We start from the raw sequence: 19,017 nt of genomic DNA on the forward strand, positions 1-19,017 counted from the left end.
TCCTCCCTACGCCTGCGCCGGGCTGCGGGGGGCGGGGCTGCGGGGGGCGGGGCTGCGGGGCGCGCGTACGGAGGCCCGCGAGGCCCTGCTCGGCGCGGCGGCCGTCGGCGCGGGAGGCCCCCGGCGCGGTAGGTGTCCCCGCGCGGCGCCCGTGGGTCCTCGGCGTGGCGGCGCCCGTGGTTGAGCGCAGGTCCCGCGTGGGGTCCTTCCAGCGCGGGGAGGACGCGGTTCCCAGGGCGCCCGGTGTCCGCGGGCCGCCCCCTCCCGCTCCGTGCCTCGCGCCGCCTCCCTTCTCTGGGGCCTGCGCCCCTCGGCCGAGCTGGCCCCGTGTCTCGCTCAGCCCCGGCCGGGCCTCGACCCGCTGGCGCGCGTGTCTGCTGACCCTGGTGTGCGGGGACCCGTCGCTGTGCGGCGTCTGTTGCTGGCGGCGGGCCGCGCGCTCCGGCAGCCCCGGAGGGAGCGTGGGTCCCGGCGCCGCCCCTCGGCTGACCCGGGGCGCCCGTGCCCTCGTCCTGCCTCCTGGGTGCCGCGGGGCGGGGGAGCGGGGCCAGCCGCTCTCCCGAGCTGGGCCCTTGCGCTCCGGCGCGAGGCCTTCATGGATCCCGCCCTAGGAGGACGCAGCGTGTGTTGGACACCGTGTTTTCTATTTCCTTTAGTCACAGATCAAGAAAAGCGGGGAGTCCGATGGCATGGCTCTAATCACCTTGCGGAGGAACCTTTGCCATTTATCCGACTTTCGCATACACGGAGCTCTGGCTGCCCTGAGAAACCATCCTGTAAGCCGTGTTCACAAGATCGCCGAGGAGCGCCGGCCTCCGTGGTTCTGTCCGCTACCGTCGGAGCCTGTCAGGGTCAGGTTCCATCACGCCTGCGGCCAGAAGTTCCATTCAGAGAATGGGAACGACCTCCTCCATCCAGCTGGTGAGCTGGTGTTCCCTCCAGCCCACGACTGGGATACGCCCGAACAAAACCCTAGCCGGGTGGATGAGCAGACGTTTTACGAGAGACTAAACCACCTCACCTCATCAGAAGAAGTGTTAAGCTTTGTAAGTACGCTGCAGGCTTTGCCTGATACTCTGGCAGCAGGGGCCTTACAGCGGATTTGTGACATGGAAAGAAAAGATGGTGATCAAAAGCTGCCCAAAGAGATACTGAAGAATAGTGTCTTTCAAGCCTTATGCGTTCAGCTTGAACGGGAATCCTCGAGTCTGCCAGACCCTGTTTTGGTGACGGCTTTGCAAGCTCTGACTCTGTTGCACGCGGATCCCCAGAGTAGCTTGTTACTGAACCTGGTGGCGGAATGCCAGCGTCGTCTCCAAAGGGGTGGCCTGGAAGTTCACAGTCTTTGTATTCTTGGGGAAAGTCTGATTAAACTTCAAGGTCCAGGCTGTGCGACGCTAGAACTGATTATATGTCAACTGCAAGGTGAAAAATTGGAAGAATTTACCCCTGAGGATATTGTGACCCTTTATAGAATACTGCAGGCTTGTACTGTAAAAGTAAACCAACACCAGGCATTTCTAAATAGGATCAACACCTTTTCTCTGTCAGTAGTTTACAGTTTGAGTCCTGCATTGATGAGCCAGATGCTCGGTGCCCTCGTGGTTCTTGATCAAACTCAAGCACTTCCTCTGTTTATAAAATTGGGAAAATCTGTTGTGAAGCATATCCCTCATTTTACTAATGAGGAGCTCAGAAAAGTCTTAGAGGCTTTCATATACTTTGGGCACAACGACAGGTTTTTTACAAAAGCCCTGGAGCAGCACGTAGCTTCTGCGTGTCTCACTTTGGGTCCTGACGTTGTCAGCAAAGTCATGGAGTACTGTAGTAGGAAACGGATCCTTTCAAAACCCATCCTCGATGCAGTGGCGGAAACTTTCATTTGCCAGTCAGAAAAATTTTCACCTCACCAGATTTCTGAGCTAATAGAACCATTTGGAAAACTCAATTACTTGCCCCCAAATGCCTCTACTTTATTTAGAAAGCTGGAAAATATGTTGCTCACCCATTTCCATTATTTCCCACCCAAGACACTATTGAAAATTCTCCATTCGTGTTCGCTAATTGAGTGCCATCCAGTCAATTTCATGGCAAAAATATTCAGCCCTCATTTTCTTCAAAAGCTGCAAGGTGAGTTGGTTATAACTTCTGAGGGTGGGAAAAGTAGCCCTGGAACGTGTGAGGTTTTCAAGTCGTGTATCTACTTGTGTACTGAGCAATACGCTGCCTTTGTTTTCACTTCCGTAATAACCGAAGGAGGAGGTCTGAAGTGTCAGGTGCTAGTGTGAGCACAGAGTTCCAGAATGATGGAACACCACACAGAGAAAACAGTTTCAGGTAAACAGACTGCCAGCCAGGAGTTGTGTAGGGATGTGACCTGGCACTGGGAGAACAACATGTCAGAAGCCACAAGAGCAACTGTAGACTTCTTGGTTTTGGAAAGGATAGTGTTGGTCATCTTCACTGATGGCCACCCAGATGTGTTAGGTGTCCCTATCTCCATAGTTAAAGGAAATTCTCAAAAAAAAAATAAATAAATAAAAAATAAAAAAAAATAAAAAAAATAAATAAATAAAGGAAATTCTCATGGATTTTAACATACCTCTAACTTTTCATTATGTTCTGCAGTTTAGAGCCTGAGTTCTTTGGAAGTTAAAATGAGATCTCACTGATGGCAAGCAAGAAGGCATGATTAATTCTGACAAGTTCTTCATCCAGGGTCCTGTACAAGTACATGGCTGCCGAAGTCATTAGTGTTCATTGTGCATTCCTGGATGTTCCTTTGTTGGGTCACACATACCAAAATCCAAAACTAACTACAACTGGAATGCTTTTTATTTCAGGTGAAGAATTGTATTTGGACCGACTGAGCCTCGCACAGCTGACCCAACTATTCTTAACCTCAGTCCTAGAATGCCCTTTCTATAAGGTAAGAGCGTGAGTGTGTTGCCTTATTTCCCTGTGGGGACAGCTTTCTTTTGTCCTCCACCCCCCAATTTTTTAAGTTTTCTCCTCTTTGGATCTGTCTCAGTAACCTCACCAGAGGGCAGAACTTGCATCCACTTGGAGTTACTTGCCACCAGGTAGCCTTTTCTTAGATTAACTGGCCCCAATCCTGTTGGCTTGTCCTTGAAGGACCCATTTCCTGCTGTCCTGGAATATTTTGTCAAGTGCCGCAGTCAGAGTGCCCTGGATGCATGCTGAGGGCCATGCAGGGCTTTAGCACTTCCATAGCTGTTAGATACAAAAGTATGAATCCCTGGACTGAGCAAATCCTAAATTATTTTGAGAACATTTTTAAGCCAAGCCAGAAGTTTCATTCATCTCTGATAGGGTTTAGGTTAGGTACAATTTGTCTTTCCCCATCTAGTGCTCTACAGATTCGTTCTCCTGCCTTAACTCAGGCACCTTGTATAGGATAACAGACAGCACCTCCAGACTTGCTCACTCCTGCCTGGTCCCTGGGCTAGACTGAATCACCTTTAAGCATAGCTCATTTCAGAGTAGTGTGTAAGAATGGAAAGATACCCCTGTTTGCTATAAAGCCCCTTAAATAGTGCTAAGGTACATAGAAGCCAGTGCTACTTACCCCCAGCCTTCCATCCCTGAAGGAGCAGCGTTGGCAGCAGTTTTTTGTGCACACAGGCACGAACACTATCCTGTTTCTCTCATGCCTAGGCTTGGGGCTATTGCAAGGACAGTGTGCTTTTATACACCTGGCACATCATGTACACTCCCAGGGGCAATACATAAAGTATTCTTCTTAAGAAGGGCATGCTATTTCCAGGTATTTATTCCATTCCATCATTGTTGGACTTCCAGGTTTCTCCCAGCATTTCTCTCTGTCAACGGGCTGTAGTAAACATTGTTACATGTCCTTCCCTACTGGAGCCTTTTTGTTTTTCAATCTAGAGACTAGATTCCTGAAAGTGAGATAACTGCGTTACCTACACACTTTTGCCCCTAATGGTTGTACATGTCCCTTGTCCTGCAGGAAATGAAGATGGCTGTGGCTTTGCCTCTTCTCTTGCTGCGTGTTATCGGTCCTTTAATTGTTGTCATTTGACTCCGTGGAAAAGACAACCATGTCACTTGTTTAATGAAAAATAATGAGTCAAACATACTTTCATCACAGTGCTTATTGGTTCATGCATGTTTGCTACAAATCCTCTTGTGACCTCCTGACTCCGGTTCTATTGGGTAGTTTGTCTTTTTTTTTTTTTTTTTTTTTTTTGAGGGAGAGCACATGTGCACATATATGCAGAGGGAGAGGGGAGCAGAGTGTGAGTGAGAAACTTAAGCAGATCCCATGCTGAACACGGAGCCCAACAAGGGGCGCTTGATCTCAGGACCCCAAGGTCATGACCTGAGCTGAAACCGAGAGTCAAATGTTTAACTGACTGAGCTACCCAGGTGCCCCTGTAGTTCTTATTTTTTCATTTGTTTTAATTTAATACTGTTTATATCTTTTTGCTATACAAAAACCTTTTAGTTTTCTGTAGTGAAATCTTTCTATCTTTTATGACTTCTGGATTTGCTCTCTCCAGAATATCTTACCACTCCTAAAATAATATGAATATTTTACTAAATTTTTAAAAGTATCATTTCCCTTCCTGTATTTAGCTCTTTAACTCACTTGGAATTTGTGGTAATCCATGGTGTATGCTAGAACTTTCACATGGTTCTCCAGTTGGATTACCAGTTGCACCATTTACTACATAGCTATCCTTTTCTCCCTAAGGTGAAACATCACCTGTATCATTTTGTCCTTTACTAAAAACGTGAGTGTCCTCAAGGCCCTTAACACAATTCTAAGAGTTCCAGGGACGTTTCTTGAGCTGTAATAGCATCGTTGTTCCCTTCCTTCGTTTCTTTCTATGACCACTGACTACTTTTAAAACACTTTAAAAGATAACATTGATGTATTGGATTTGAACTACCATAAGAATATTTTTTGTTGTCACTTCAAGGAAGATATTTGTTCCTAACCCTGGAAAAGTATCCTGCCTATAAGTAGTTCTGATCAGACTTATGCTCAGGTGGTAACCTGTTTTATTTTCTGTTTTTTTATCTTATCTTTCTTTCTCATCCAATTTTTAAACATCCAATTTTTAGGGCCAGAAACTTCTTTCTAAATATCAAGTGAGGTCATTTCTTACTCCGTGCTGTTCTCTGGAAACACCTGTGGATTTTCAGCTTTTCAGATCTGTGAAGACTGGACTAATTGACCTTTTGGGAGCAAGAGTGTATTTTGCCTCAAAAGTGTTAACACCCTATTGTTACACAATAGGTAAGTAGGAGGGAGTTTTGTCCTTGCTTACCAGCCTTGGCATGCCGTCCTCTTTGGGAACATGTGGGTTTCTGTGGGTCTCAGTAGCCACTGGACGATCTGGAAATGTGAAGTGGAGGTGGCCCTCTCCTGAAGGCTGTTGGAACAGTGGGTGAACAATAAGGCTGTAGAGTCCAGACTGTTGGGAGTAGTGGGATGTCTTAGGGCAGAGTAACCTTTTCCTGCTTGCTTTTTTTCCTATAAAATTAGAGTAAGAAGTATAGTGACCCAGACTTGTGTCAGGACCAAGTGAGTGTTGCAGAGCGATACCTGGAGTGTAGTAAGCACTGGATCATTGTTAGCTGCTGTGGTACTCTAGCTCCGTGCTGTCCAACACACGGAGCTAGTACCTCAAGCTGCTAAAGTTTACATTAGCTAAAATGTAAAATCCATCTAGAGTTCAGTTCCTGGGTTGCACTAGTCTTGTGTCCAACACTCAGAATCACAGGGGGCTGGTGGCTGTCGCACTGGACAGCAGGGGTGAAAACACGTGCTTCCCAGCAGAAAGTGCTGTTGGACAGGGCTGACTGGAGACTTTGAGGCCCTCTGCCCCTTCACTGGTTTTTAAAATTAACAAGTAAAAGAAAATCAGCTTAAAGGAGACAGCGTCATATAGGCTTCAGGTGGTCCTAGCTCACCTCCTCCTTTAGGAACTCTTTTTACAAAAGGAATGGCAGGAGGACACGGAGGGAAGGGGTGGGGGCCTACTGTGCCCAGAGACTACGTGTTGGGGTCAGGAGGCACTGCCAACGCTGGTGGCTCTGGGAGCCCCAGTGATGAAACTTTTGACTTGTGGAGGTTATACCCTTGTTTCAGTTAAAGGATTTTCTTCACCCTGGGTGAAGAAAATTTTCTTCATCTTTCAGTTTCCCACCACTTACTACAAGGAGAAGGAGAAAGCAGGTGAGGTTCTCATCATGCCCACTACCTTGAGGACCCACTTCTGATTTACATGTGGTTGAGCCTCCTTAATTTAAGGCTGACTTAGTTGATCATAGAGCTGGTTACAGCGAAATCCTCACCATGGTCTGCTGTGGCCATTACTTTGCAGCCTCCAGTGCAGCTGGTACACTGCATTGTGGAAGAATTCAAAACAGAAGGAGGAGGAGGACAGGCGCGTAGTGTTTGTGAGGGTATCACATGTAGAATGTGTCCTTCCTTCTCTCACCAGATGTTGAAATTAAATTAGATGAAGAAGGATTAGTACTACCATCTGCAGTCCATGAAGATGTGCATAAAAGGTAAAGAAAATTTTATAAGACTCAGCGGGCTTGATAATCAATGCTATTTCCTCAAGGGGGGAAAGTGGACATGGTTCTGGAAGTAAAGACACTAGAGTGCAGCACCCCATTTTTGGAAATTCCATGTAACATAAACAATATTTAAAAACTTGAGTGCTCTTTCAGCACAGGAAAAGGTAGCACACCCATGAGTTCCATGAAAATAATGCTGACACACAGGAATAGCCAAATCCCAAGTAAAGCCTTGCCACTAAAAATGTATAAATATTTTGGATTGTCTTAAAAATTAAGTTTCTCCCTCTTACCAGATAAAGGGCTAGTATCCAAAATCTATAAAGAACTTCTCAAACTTAATATCCAAAAAAACAAATAATCCAGTCAAGGAATAAACAGAAGACATGAACAGACGTATCTCCAAAGAAGACATACACATGGCCAACAGGCACATGAAAAACTGCTCCACATCATCGGCCTCGGGGAAATACATGTCAAAACCACGATGAGATACCACTCACCTGTCAGAATGAGTAAAAATAACAAGTCAGGAAACAACAAATGAGGATGTGGAGGATGTGGAGAAAGGCTAACCCTTTTATACTATTGGTGGGAATGTAAGCTGTTGCAGCTACTCTGGAAAACAGTATGGAGGTTCCTCAAAAAGTTGTAAATAGAGCTACCGTACAACCCAACAATTGCACTATTGGGTATTTGTCTGAAGGATACAAACAGTGATTTGAAGGGGCACCTGCACCGCAATGTTTATAGCAGCAATGTCCACAAAAGCCAATATATGGTAAGAGCCCAGAGGTCCATCAGTAGATGAATGGATAAAGACGTGGTGTATACAGTGGAATATTGACTCAGCCATCAAAAAGGATGAAATCTTGCCGTTTGCAATGACATGGATGAAACTAGAGTGTATAATGCTAAGCGAAATAAGTCAGACAAAAACAAATACCATATGATTTCACTTATATGTGGAACTTAAGAAACAAAACAGGATCATAGGGGAAAGGAAGGAAAAAATAAGAAAAACAGAGAGGGAGGCAAACTGTAAGAGACTCTTAACTCTGGGAAACAAACAGGGTTGCTGGAGGGGAGGTTGGGGGAGATGGGGTAACTGCGTGATGGGCATTGAGGAGGCCACGTGGTGATATGAGCACCGGGTGTTGTATGCAACTGATGAACCACTAAATTATCTCTGAAACCAGTAATACACTATATGTTAACTAAATTGAAGTTAAGTAAAGAATTGGAAAAAAAATGAAAAATGAAAATTTTGAGTTTCCCTCTCTGATTTTTCAGGGTAGCACTGTGCATTGATGATCCAAAACGATTTTCTCTGAATAGCAAACACTTATTGGGAAAGGAAGCTATTAAACAGAGACACCTGCGCTTGCTTGGTTATCAGGTTGTTCAGGTACGAGTTCTGTTTCCTTTGCTTCAAAAGCAATTTCTACTTTAGACTTGCTTCTCCTAGGGTACTAGGTAGGATGTCAGCCCAGTGGACCAAGAATCTTACATCAAGTTTAAATCCTAACTTCATTCATTAGGCTTGGTCTCTAAATTCATATACAGAATATTCAAATCTTCCTTTTTCCAAAAGTGAAGCATCTCTGCATTCTCTATAAACTACGTTATTAATCTCTACCTCTAGAATTACTAAATTATTAGAATATCTGTTTTGCTTTTATTTCCTTCAATTTAATGAATAGAAATAGAAAAGATGACCCATTAAAACCAGGATCCTCACCGACACTTTAAATGCTTCAGCCCTGATTTCTGTTTGCATTATCCATCACTTACCAAAGCTCCTGTGGGGAGTCCGCGGTGATGCTACATGGAGCCCCCCGGCTGTCTAGCTGTCTGCCAGTGTGCTCTCTGCTGTCCTGTCTGGTTACTTTTTCCATGGCATATTTTACCTACATCTCCAGACTAATTTTCCTAAAATTAACGCACCAGTGCATGTTCAGAAACCTTTATTTTTCCTTCTCTGCTTACAGGATAAAGCAAAAACCCCTCTACATCTCTGCACACAACACCCTCCCCCAGGTCTGAGCTCAGCTGTCTCTTTCCTGCCCCCCGTCCCTCTCCACACTCTCTTGCCTTTCTCCCTTTGCCCATGCTGCTGCCACCGTCTGACTGGTCTCCACCACTCTGAATCCAAATTCCAGCTCAGCACCTGCTCCTGGCTCAGGCTCCCCTTCCACCCTAATCTGAAATGTGAGCCTCCCTCTGTGCTAGAGCGCCAGTTTGCTCTGCATGTTCTGTGGCTTATTTACTGAGCCCTACTTTGTGCCAAGCACTGTTGGAGGTACTGGGGGCACATGATGACTAGCTGTGAGCTTTGCCCTCCAGGAGCTCCCATTCTGTCAAGGGGGGAGGGTCTGAGAAACAGAACACCAGGTGATTTCAGAACATGGCAGATGATGATGTGTGGTATTTCCCTCCCTTTACAGATCCCCTATTATGAGATCGAGGTGCTAAAATCAAGAGGTGAACTCGTGGAATATTTGCAAAGAAAACTCTTTCCTCAAAGCACGGGCGTTTGTTGGTAACAAGAAGGAATACCACCTTTGGGACGCAAATAGTGAAGAATTTGCGTTTTGTGGGACTCAGGACAAAAAAAAGAATGTACATTTGCTCATGGCCTGGGGTGAGCTGGAAAGGGTCTAGTTTTCCTTATACCATGTATACACTTGCCAGGGGTCAGTTTATTTTTATTTTTTTTTCAGGGGTCAGTTTAAAATAAATTTTTATTTTTATTTAATAAGTGCTATTACAGGGACTTTTATACAGGAAGCAATTGACCAAGGACAATAAAGGAACATAATGAGTGTCGTCATTTTTAAGTGTCTATCACTATCACATTTTTAAGTGATAGTCATTTGCTGCTGAGAATATTTTCTTTCAAGACCTGTGTTTCCTCTTGTAACAAATATAAAAAGAAACCTGTAAAGTGTAAAGACGTGGAGGTTAACTTATTTGGGTGGGGTTTTGGGAGGGGCATTTGATGGAGAGAGAAGCTTCTGAATTTTGAAACCAGAATGAATCAAATTGTCTTCCATTGAGTACAGATGCATCCTCGTCCCATGGGGGTCAGGTCAAAGTTCCGGGGAGAAGAGGACGAGGAGGCTGGCTGGTAGAGGGTCGAGAGTGCTTTGGACTTGGGCACTCGGGCTCTTCCACCAGGGACTTCTGTGACCTGGGACAGGGAGACAGGTTGCTCTTAGCCCTGCCCAGCCCCCACTGAGCTGTGCAGCCTGACACTCCTGCGAGACCGGCCTCATTTGGGTTTTGTTACCACTCTTCAGGGTCATGTGAGCTCGAGTGTCCTACCCATCTCATTCATCACGAAAGATGAATGAGGATTTGAATCTAGTCTTGAGGAGTAGAGCATGGTGGCTAAAACTAGCCTGGGTTTGAGTTCCAGCCATTCCCCTTCTAACTGATGACCTTGGGCCTACATTGCCACAGGGATAATCATAAGTAATAACAGGGCTGCAGATAGTTTTCTGGGACTGCTACCACAGAGTACCACAAACTGGGCGGCCTAAAACAATAGAAATGTATTTTCTCACGGTTCTGGGGGCAGGAAGTCTGAAATCAAAGTGTCAGCAGGGCCATACTCCCTCCACAGGCTCTGGGGGAAGATCTCTTGCTTCTTCCAGCTTCTGGTGGCCCCAGCTCTTCCTTGGTGTGTGGTTGTATCACTCCAGTGCCAGTCTCCCGCTCACACGGCTGTTGTCCCAGGATGGGGGGTATGTCCATTTGGGCAGCATTTCTGTGCCCAAATTCCCATGTTTTTAAACGACTCAAGCCATATTGGATTGGGGCCCACCCCAATGACCTCATCTTAACTTGATTGATCTGCGAAAACCTTACGTCCAAATAAGGTCATAGTCACAGGTATTGGGGATTAGCTTTTTGGTGGGGGGGACACCATTCAACCCATAACAGGTTGAAATGAGAATTAGTTAAAATACATAAAACACTTGGGAAAGCACCCAGAGCAGAGTAAGCTGACAGCCTGTTAGCTAGTGAAGGGCATGGCTCTGATTGCAGAGGATAGATGACAGGCAAACTGGGGTGGGGTAGGGAGAGGTGCCCAGAGGCTGTGGGCCCTGTGCCCCTGTGACCTTGCCGCTCCCTCCCTTGCCTCCAGGGATGTGACTCGCTCATCCCTGGGCAGGTGGGGGAACAGCCTGAGGCGTGAGAAAAGCAAGGAAAGACCTGACAAACAGCCACACACACAGGCGATGACTGCTCCAAATGCTACAAGAAGAAAGTACGGCCCAGAGTGCTCTCCCTCCACCTTTCCTGTTTCTGTGAATTCTCCCCCTGTCGGGACCTTTTCTCCCTCATCCTCTCATGGGAATCAGACCCCCGCCCCCGTATTCAGACCATCATCTGGTGGGCCTCTGTCTCCTTGGCTCTCCCCTACCCGTCGTCGGCTTGGCAGACTTTAAAACACTCTGATGACACCAATGCCTGGGCGGGGGCCTGAATGCTGCAACTGCAGAGGGCAGCAGGAAAGGGCCCAGCCTGGAGGGGCTAGGATCAAATGAGGCAGATCCAGGAGCAGATGATGACAGTGACAACCCAGCCGGCTCCCGGAGGGTGTGCAAGACTCAGAATGCAGGACCCTCCAGGCCTGCCGGAGAGGGAGAGCAGCGTTCCTGGAAAGCCTTGTGAGCCCAAGGTTAGACGAAGGCCGGTGAGTGTGCGGTGAGAGCATTTCAGGCACGGCCTGACCAAAGAGCATGCAGCACAAAACAGGGCAGCCTCACCATAGGATGCCAGTCTGACTGCCACTTCTGTTTTAAGCAAATTTTAATCCTGAAAATGAGCAAGTATGCCATAAGGATCATTTGGCCTAATACATACAAGGTCTCTGGCTTCACCAATTGGAGTGAATTTGATGAACGCTGTAAAATGATAAAGCTCAGTCCTCATCAACTCAGCCCTCGGGCCTCTGACTTGAAATGTTGACCCATACAAGCCAAAGTGATGCTATTCTTGGAAGGACATATCCAGTCTCCTAGCTCTTGTTAACCATACATCGATGATCTCTTTAAATACCTTGCTGTAGCTTTCCAAAAGTAAAAGCAAAGAAAATTTTAAAAGAAAGGAAAAAGGAAAGGAAGGAGACAGAAAGAAAAAATGGGGAAAATGAGTTGGACTTGCAGACAGGACGCCAGCCGCACACGATGACATTCCTCAGGCCGGCCTCCAGGGGGCAGCAGAGCTCCGGACGCGCCCAGGGTTGCCGCCTGCAGAGGGAAGAGTTCCGGAGGCCAGAGGATGGGCCGGGCGCCCGGGGGGGGGGGGGCGGGGGGCAGGAGCTGCGGGAGCACCGCTGACTGTTCTGCCAGAAGCAAACGGGCGCCTTCCCTTCGTCCAAAGAAGGAAGGCATTTTGCCTGAACAAGGCCCGCCCAGGCATGAAGGGTAAACAGGCCGCTGGGGCAGGAGGCGCCTGCCGGGGGGGGTACTTCTGGGAGACCAGGGCCCGACCTGCCCGTGCCGTGCGGCCAGGTGTGTCTGGACAGCTGGTGAACGTCCCGCTGGGTGGAAGCAGCAGAACTCAGCGTGTCTGACAGGATTCTGGGAAGGCAGGGAGCCCCTCCGTTCCTCTCTGGGCGTTGCACCCACCTGAAGACTGTGTCCAAGGGCAGCGAGGGCCTCCGGGCTCCGTGCCGGCGAGCCCGGTGAATTAGCCCCCCAACGCTGAGATGTCCCCAAACTGGGAGCATGCACGCGCCCTTGGGAGTCTAACTGCTTCGCGCAGGATAATGAAATGGGCACCTTGGATACTGTTTGGCCAGGATGCTTGGAAAGTAGTAAATGCTCGGAGAGACCCGTGGGCTCTGGGTGGTGGTGCCCGTGTCACCTGGCGGCAAGGGCGCACTTGGGGAAGCCTCCTGGGCCTTCACCTGGTGAACCTGTGGCAGCTGCTTTTGTTAATTAGCACCAAGGACATGGTGCTGAGAATCCTCCCTGTAAAATCTTTGCTATTTGAAACCGAATCAATAGGAATGGAACATTCCTCTATCGCCTGCAGGATCTGAGCCGCAGAGGTGATTCTGACACAGAAGTCGCCTCCATTTCCACCCCGACGCAGAGCTTCAGCAGGGAGGGGGTTGGACACAACACCCCACATTTACCTTACCTTCGAGGACACCAGGTCCGCTTCTCAGGCCAGGCCTGATGTTTAGCCCTTCTACACGCAACCCAGCTTCATTCAGCTATACCCCAGCCCTCTGATCACCCTGGCCACCCTTCCTGTTTGGTTCTCCTGGGGTGCTGTCTCCCTCACCTCAACTTCGCATCATCCCAGGGTCCCCAGCATCTGGTGCATACTCTGTGATATTTTGGGTTCTGATTGCAAGAAACAGTATCTCTTAATGACTCTACTGTTTTTTGTGGGACCCAGGAAATTTAACAAAAATCCCCTACCCCTGGACAAGCAGAGCAGGACTAACTCCATTTTGTGCTACACCCGCCACCTCCTGTATCACCCCCACGTGACCTGCTTATTGCTTAAGGCGCTGCCGCACCCTAGTCGAGCCGCTGGACACACCCTAATCGGAAATCGGCTCATAACAATGTAACCCCGCCTTGTGCCCGCCACAACTGCGCGCCGATTCTGACCAAAGTAATAGGCCAGCTCAAGGGGATCCTATAGGGTAAGGTGTAATTCAATCGGCCACCTGCCTGTGGACCAACATGACTGTGCAACTCTCTGCGTATCCCATGGGCCACTGGCCCCTATAAAGCTGCTACGCCTCTTAGTCTCGGGGTCCAAGTCCCTGCTCTGCTGTGTCGGGTGCACTTGGACCCAAGCCCGAGCTTGTAAATAAACCCTCGTGTGTTTGCATCGGTGTCGGCTCCTTGGTGGTTTCTTGGATTCGCAATCTTGGGCACAACATTTTTAACTTTTTTTTTATGGAAAACTTTGAACACACACAAAAAACGTCTCGAGACAGAACTGCGTAATGAATCCATGTGAGTCCTTTCATTCAGCATGAAAAATTAGCAGAATTTTCCAATTATGTTTCATCTGTTCATTCCCTTTCTTTTCCTTTTTTTATTGGAAAGTTTGTAGAGAAATCTAAGCTATCATCTACTTTTATCCTAAATACTTCAGTATTTTGTGTTCAGTTTTGCTTTTTAAAGATTTTATTTATTTATTCATGAGAGAGGCAGAGACACAGGCAGAGGGAGAAGCAGGCTCTCTGCGGGGAGCCTGATGCGGGACTTGATCCCATGACCCCAGGATCACGCCCTGAGCCGAAGGCAGACGCTCAGCCACTGAGCCACCCAGGCACCCCAACAAACATTTTTTTTTTTAATCTAACTATTCTACCATTATTACAGCAAAACTAATAATTATTCTCTACAACCACTAAATACCTGGTCTATATTCTAAATTTCCTCTGCGGTCTCAAAGAGCATTTTTAACTGTTGGCTTGTTTGAATCAGGCTCCAAAGGTCACATATTACATTTGGATGTTCTAGCACTAAGCTTTAAGTCTCACATCTATAACTGCCCCCTCGCTCATCTAGTCACATCATTATTTTATTAGAGAAGTTAGAGGACTTGCCCTGTGAAACGTCCCATACTCTCGATTTGGCGTTAGCTACCTTATTCCTCCAATTGCTGTATTTCCTATTAAATTAAAAGTTCGATCCACAGGTTTGGTTAGATTCTGCTTAAGATTTGTCGTCAAGGACGCCTGCTTCAGAAGTGGTGCATTTGCTCTGTGTCATACCATCATGTCCCGCTGTCCCCTTAGCAATAGTTACTAAAACTGATCAGGCGCTTCCTGAATTACCAGCCTGACCGAACACTACTTACATAGTTCACCATCAGCCTTTCACTCCCTGGTTTTACCCCCTCTGGGTGATGGCTGCCTAGATCCATTATCCCAGTAGGTGTTTGGGGGAAAAAAAATGATTTCCTAATTCTGTCATCACTTTTACCTTTATTAGCTTGTATTCATCTGTAAAGAAGAAATTTCTCTCATCAACTATTTACATGCCCTAAACTAAGGTTTATACAGAAAAAAAAAAAATATGAGAAGCAAAATGTTACTTCCTTGTATCAATTTTTTGAATAAAATGTTAGTGGTCTGGACAGGTGTTTTCTGTCTTAGAAAGTTACCCGCTCGTGAAATATATATATATATAGATAGATAGATAGATAGATAGATAGATAGATAAAGTTTCAGTGTATTGCAGTCACCTTTTTGATACTTAAATTGTTTCCTCGTAGACCAATGAGATACCCTTTAGGTTGGCCCCTGTGTCTTTTTGACTTGACATATTAGTTTTTGGAAATTTCTTGGCCCAACACAATGCCCCAGGCTCCTGTTACCATTTCCGGTCTCAGACCTGGGGGCAACCCTCTCTTTAGAACCTGGTTCCTGGAGGGTGGTGCTACTCATTGCTAGAGCTGTATCAGAAAATGTTCATTTTAGGCATCATATAAAATCACATCATTTTTATTTCAAAATCAACAAAGTGAAAATAAACTATTGGGACTTCATCAAGATGAAAAGCTTCTGCATGGGGAAGGAGACAATCAACAAAACAGTACACTAAAACTAAATATCTTCAGAATGGAAGAGGGTATTTTTAAATGACATATCTGATAAAGTATCCAAAATTTATAAAGAACTTATCAAACTCAACAACCCCAAAATAAATCATCTGGTTAAGAAATGGGCATAAGTCATGGACATTTCTCCAAAGAAGACATCCAGATGGCCAACAGATACATGAAAAGATGCTCAACATCATATATCATCAGAGAAAGACAAATCAAAACATGATGACATGGGACCTCACACCAATCAGAATGGTTAAAATTAACAGGACAGGAAACAACAGATGTTGATGAGGATACTGAGAAAAGGGAATTCTCTTGCATTTTTGGTGGAAAGGCAAACTGGTGCAGCCACTCTGGAGAACAATATGGAGGTTCCTCAAAATTAAAAATCAAACTACCCTATAATCCAGCAATTGCATTACTAGGTATTTACCCAAAGGATACAAAAATACTAAATCAAAGGGATACAGGCATCCCGATGTAAATACCAACATTATCTACAAGAGCCAAATTATGGGGGATCCCTGGGTGGCGCAGCGGTTTGGCGCCTGCCTTTGGCCCAGGGCGCGATCCTGGAGACCCGGGATCGAATCCCACGTCGGGCTCCCGGTGCATGGAGCCTGCTTCTCCCTCTGCCTGTGTGCACCTCTGCCTCTCTCTCTCTCTGTGTGACTATCATAAATAAATAAATAAATAAAAAAAAAAAAGAGCCAAATTATGTATGGAAGGAGTCCAAACGTCCATGGATAAAGAAGATGTACACGCATGTACACACACACACAAACACACAATGAGATATTACTTGGCCATAAAAAAGAATGAAATCTTGCTATTTGCAATGATGTCAATGAGTAGAGTGTTTTATGCTAAGCGAAATATGTTAGTCTGAGAAAGACAAATACCATATGATTTCACTTATATGTAGAATTTCAGAAACAAAACAGATGAACCTGGGGGGGAAAAGAGGCAAACCATAAATCAGACTCTTAGCTATAGAGGACAAACTGAGAATTAAGGGATGTAGGTGTGCGGGGGATGGGCTAGATGGGTGATGGGCCTTAAGCAGGGTACTTGAGATGAGCATTGGCTGTTATATGGAAGTGACGAATCACTAAATTCTACTCCTGAAGCCAATATCACACTATATATTAACTAACTGGAATTTAAATAAAAACTTTAAAGAAAAACAAGGTGAACAAACCAAAATGAAATTTACATTTATATGTTGATTCATAAGTTTGATGTTGAAAGTGACCACAGGGACCCCCTTCAATTTAATGAGCCAGCCTACAGGAAAATCTTTATGACAGACATGCTCTCTAAATCCACTGACATTGATCATGTCATTTTACCAGGGAAGAGGTGTCCAGGAAGGTAAAGGCTTGTCCAGTCCCACCATGGCCCACCAGCATGCTCATGATCTGGTTACGATGGTTTGGAAGACAGCAGTGCCCCATTCCACGCCCAGAGCCACACTGCTGCTGTCACCATCAGACAGCACTGGTACGGGTTTTGGAAACCTGTGCAGGCAGCTATCTGGGCTTGTGAGAGCATCCTTTCATAGCCCTGGACGTCAAAATGCCCCCTGAAGTCTGATGCACTCTCCTCCTAGCTGGTGTCGAATGTGGTGTTTTTATGTCCCTTGTACTCTCAGCCTGCCAAATGTGGAGGAGCACTCAATCCAAGTCAGTTTTCTGATGTTTTAAAGCCTGTGAATTAAAGCCCAATTATGTAGAGCCACTTAAGTGAGTTTACATTGACATTTAAAGACAAAATAATTGTAAAAGTTTTCATATTCAAAATGGAGATATTAACCCTGTTTTATTTTATTTATATTTATTATTATTTTTTTTTACCCTTGTTTTGAAACCTCCACATGCAGTATGAGGCTTTGTGCTTAGTAGGGCCCTGGCTGCATCTCTGGATGGTCTCGAAGCCCTACAAAGAAAACCCTCCCATCAGACAGGCCCCGTCTCTCCCAAGAGCTTCCACACCCTCCTGCAGGCGCCCCCACTGGCTGTGTCCCCTGCACTGCACAGAACCCTGCCACATCGCCACTCTCTCATCAGCACAAAGACCTAGAGGCTCCTTTCTGGCCTGAAACCTTGAAGGGTTTGGTTTCTGAGAGGTCCTGATAAACATTACATACCACTGAAGCCACTGCTGCATATTATGTGACATGCTAACTGGGACACGGCGGCTTCTTCTGTGATTTCTCCTTCCCTGCCTGACGTCAATAAAGAGCACTTCCTGCTGGGCCTCCCCATGCTCACGTCTGTCCAGATGTCAGGAGAAATGGCACAGGGTTCCAGCTGCAATGTGAACTCAGGACCTCCCACACTCCCGAGAGCAGCCGTGTTTATGCAGTAGAGGCCGCCCCGCAAGTACTTGGCTCCCGTTCCTGCAGAGGTAGCAGAGGTTCTGCCGGGTGAGCACCGCAGGCTGCGTGGACCGTCACGAGACAGTGGCAGTCAGCCTGGGCCGGAGTGGGGCAACATGATCCCCCCAAAGTCAGCAACAACCCCATGCTGCTGCACTGGCCCCGCGAGACGGACTGAGGCTGAGGTTGTCACTTGCACCCTGGACGGTTAACTCACAGGCGGTGTGTGCGTGCTTGCGCGATCAATTCACTTCCTTTGAGAGTTAACTGTTCATTCTTTTCCCTTTCCTTCCTGCATAGAACTTTCTAAGTACAAGTTACAGACATGAAGGACTACACAAATTAGACTCTGACTTCGGGTTTCACTCATACCTGGAATACATAATAGGATCATACAGGAGGAAAAAAGTTTTTAAAGGAATCTGGTCCTCTAGATAACGGAAACGGGCAAAGCATGTCTTACCTATTATCTTCTCCTCCTTTAGGTCCCTGTCCTTGCAGCCTCGGGGATGGCAGCCTTCCTCGAGGCTACCACTCACCTCCTAAAACAGCAGCACCACTCAGTAGATGCCCTATGCCCTCTGCTGTGAAACCCAGAGTTTCTCTGGTCCTGAGATGTCTGCAGGGGAGCCCGTATAGCCCCGGGCAGGGGTCATACATGGTCAGGAGTAAAAGATCCAAGAGCAGGTGTCAACCCAGGAGGACTGCAGACCAGGGATAAAAAAGGCACCTCCAGGTCTGTCTGGCAGGCAATTCTGAGAGTCCACTTCATGCTGCCCAGAAAGTTCTGGGCATGGCAGCGCTCCAGCTGTCCTCTGCCATGACCTTGATAACTCATCCTTATACCTCCTCTCCTGCTCCTTTCGCTCCTCTGGTCCTTCATTCATGCTCCCTGGGATTATCTCCCAAATAAGACCAGAGCACTCAAGCCCTTGTCCTAGTTGTACCTTTAGAGGGAACCAAGCTGTGGTGACTGCATCCGTTTATTTAGTCACCAAATATTTGCTGAGGACCTACTTGAGCCATCAAAGAAGGAACAGATGTATGCGTGTCGCCTTGCCCTCCAGAGCTCCCAGTGTAGCCCATAATTAAATGTCACCTTAGCCCATAATTAAATGTCACCTACGGAGACAAGTAACAGATTCACATCCCTAGAATGTGGGACAGGATTTCATGATCAAATTATTTCAGTGTCAGTTTTAGCTGCCTTCTCAAGCTAATTGGTGTCAGCTACTTCCACTTTCCACACCGCGATACCGAAGTACCTAAGGAAGATTTTCAAAGCCTGAGGGCCGGGATCCCTGGGTGGCGCAGCGGGTTAGCGCCTGCCATTGGCCCAGGGCGCGATCCTGGAGACCCGGGATCGAATCCCACGTCGGTCTCCCGGTGCATGGAGCCTGCTTCTCCCTCTGCCTGTGTCTCTGCCCCTCTCTCTCTGTGACTATCATAAAAAG

At 46.8% G+C, this 19,017-nt stretch overlaps 1 protein-coding gene and 1 long non-coding RNA gene across 5 annotated transcripts; one reads left to right on the forward strand and one right to left on the reverse strand.

The window, feature by feature from the left end:
* Positions 1–53: 53 nt before the first annotated feature.
* FASTKD3 (FAST kinase domains 3) lies at positions 54–9,536 on the forward strand. Of its 2 annotated transcripts, XM_038583335.1 has the most exons (7): positions 54–128; positions 657–2,130; positions 2,844–2,929; positions 5,116–5,290; positions 6,501–6,570; positions 7,876–7,990; positions 9,030–9,536. In XM_038583335.1, the coding sequence occupies exons 2-7, from the start codon at positions 690–692 to the stop codon at positions 9,126–9,128; spliced, it is 1,986 nt and encodes a 661-aa protein (XP_038439263.1). In that variant the 5' UTR covers positions 54–128; positions 657–689; the 3' UTR covers positions 9,129–9,536. The 2 variants fall into 2 exon arrangements, with proteins under 2 accessions (XP_038439263.1, XP_038439264.1); XM_038583336.1 differs by lacking the exons at positions 7,876–7,990; positions 9,030–9,536 and having other exon boundaries at positions 6,381–6,517.
* Positions 9,537–16,103: 6,567 nt separating this feature from the next.
* On the reverse strand, positions 16,104–18,936 carry LOC119867423. 3 transcript variants are annotated; one of them, XR_005383498.1, is made up of 4 exons: positions 18,027–18,936; positions 17,333–17,935; positions 17,040–17,121; positions 16,104–16,892 (listed from the first exon to the last, which is right to left on the reverse strand). It is a non-coding gene; the product is annotated as an uncharacterized LOC119867423 (long non-coding RNA). The 3 variants fall into 3 exon arrangements; XR_005383499.1 differs by having other exon boundaries at positions 16,105–16,892; positions 17,333–17,584; positions 17,781–18,936; XR_005383497.1 differs by having other exon boundaries at positions 16,105–16,892; positions 17,333–18,936.
* Positions 18,937–19,017: the final 81 nt, after the last annotated feature.

The sequence above is a fragment of the Canis lupus genome, chromosome 34 (assembly GCF_011100685.1).
Source record: "Canis lupus familiaris isolate Mischka breed German Shepherd chromosome 34, alternate assembly UU_Cfam_GSD_1.0, whole genome shotgun sequence".
In the NCBI taxonomy this organism is placed as follows: Eukaryota; Metazoa; Chordata; class Mammalia; order Carnivora; family Canidae; genus Canis; species Canis lupus.

What these genes read in the sequence shown, in the direction of transcription:
- FASTKD3 (XM_038583335.1), top strand. Translation starts at nt 690, where the DNA reads ATGGCTCTAATCACCTTGCGGAGGAACCTTTGCCATTTATCCGACTTT. An exon ending in TAGAATGCCCTTTCTATAAG is followed by an intron (nt 2,930 to 5,115) that starts GTAAGAGCGTGA and finishes TCCAATTTTTAG; the next exon opens with GGCCAGAAACTTCTTTCTAA. An exon ending in TTGGTTATCAGGTTGTTCAG is followed by an intron (nt 7,991 to 9,029) that starts GTACGAGTTCTG and finishes CTCCCTTTACAG; the next exon opens with ATCCCCTATTATGAGATCGA.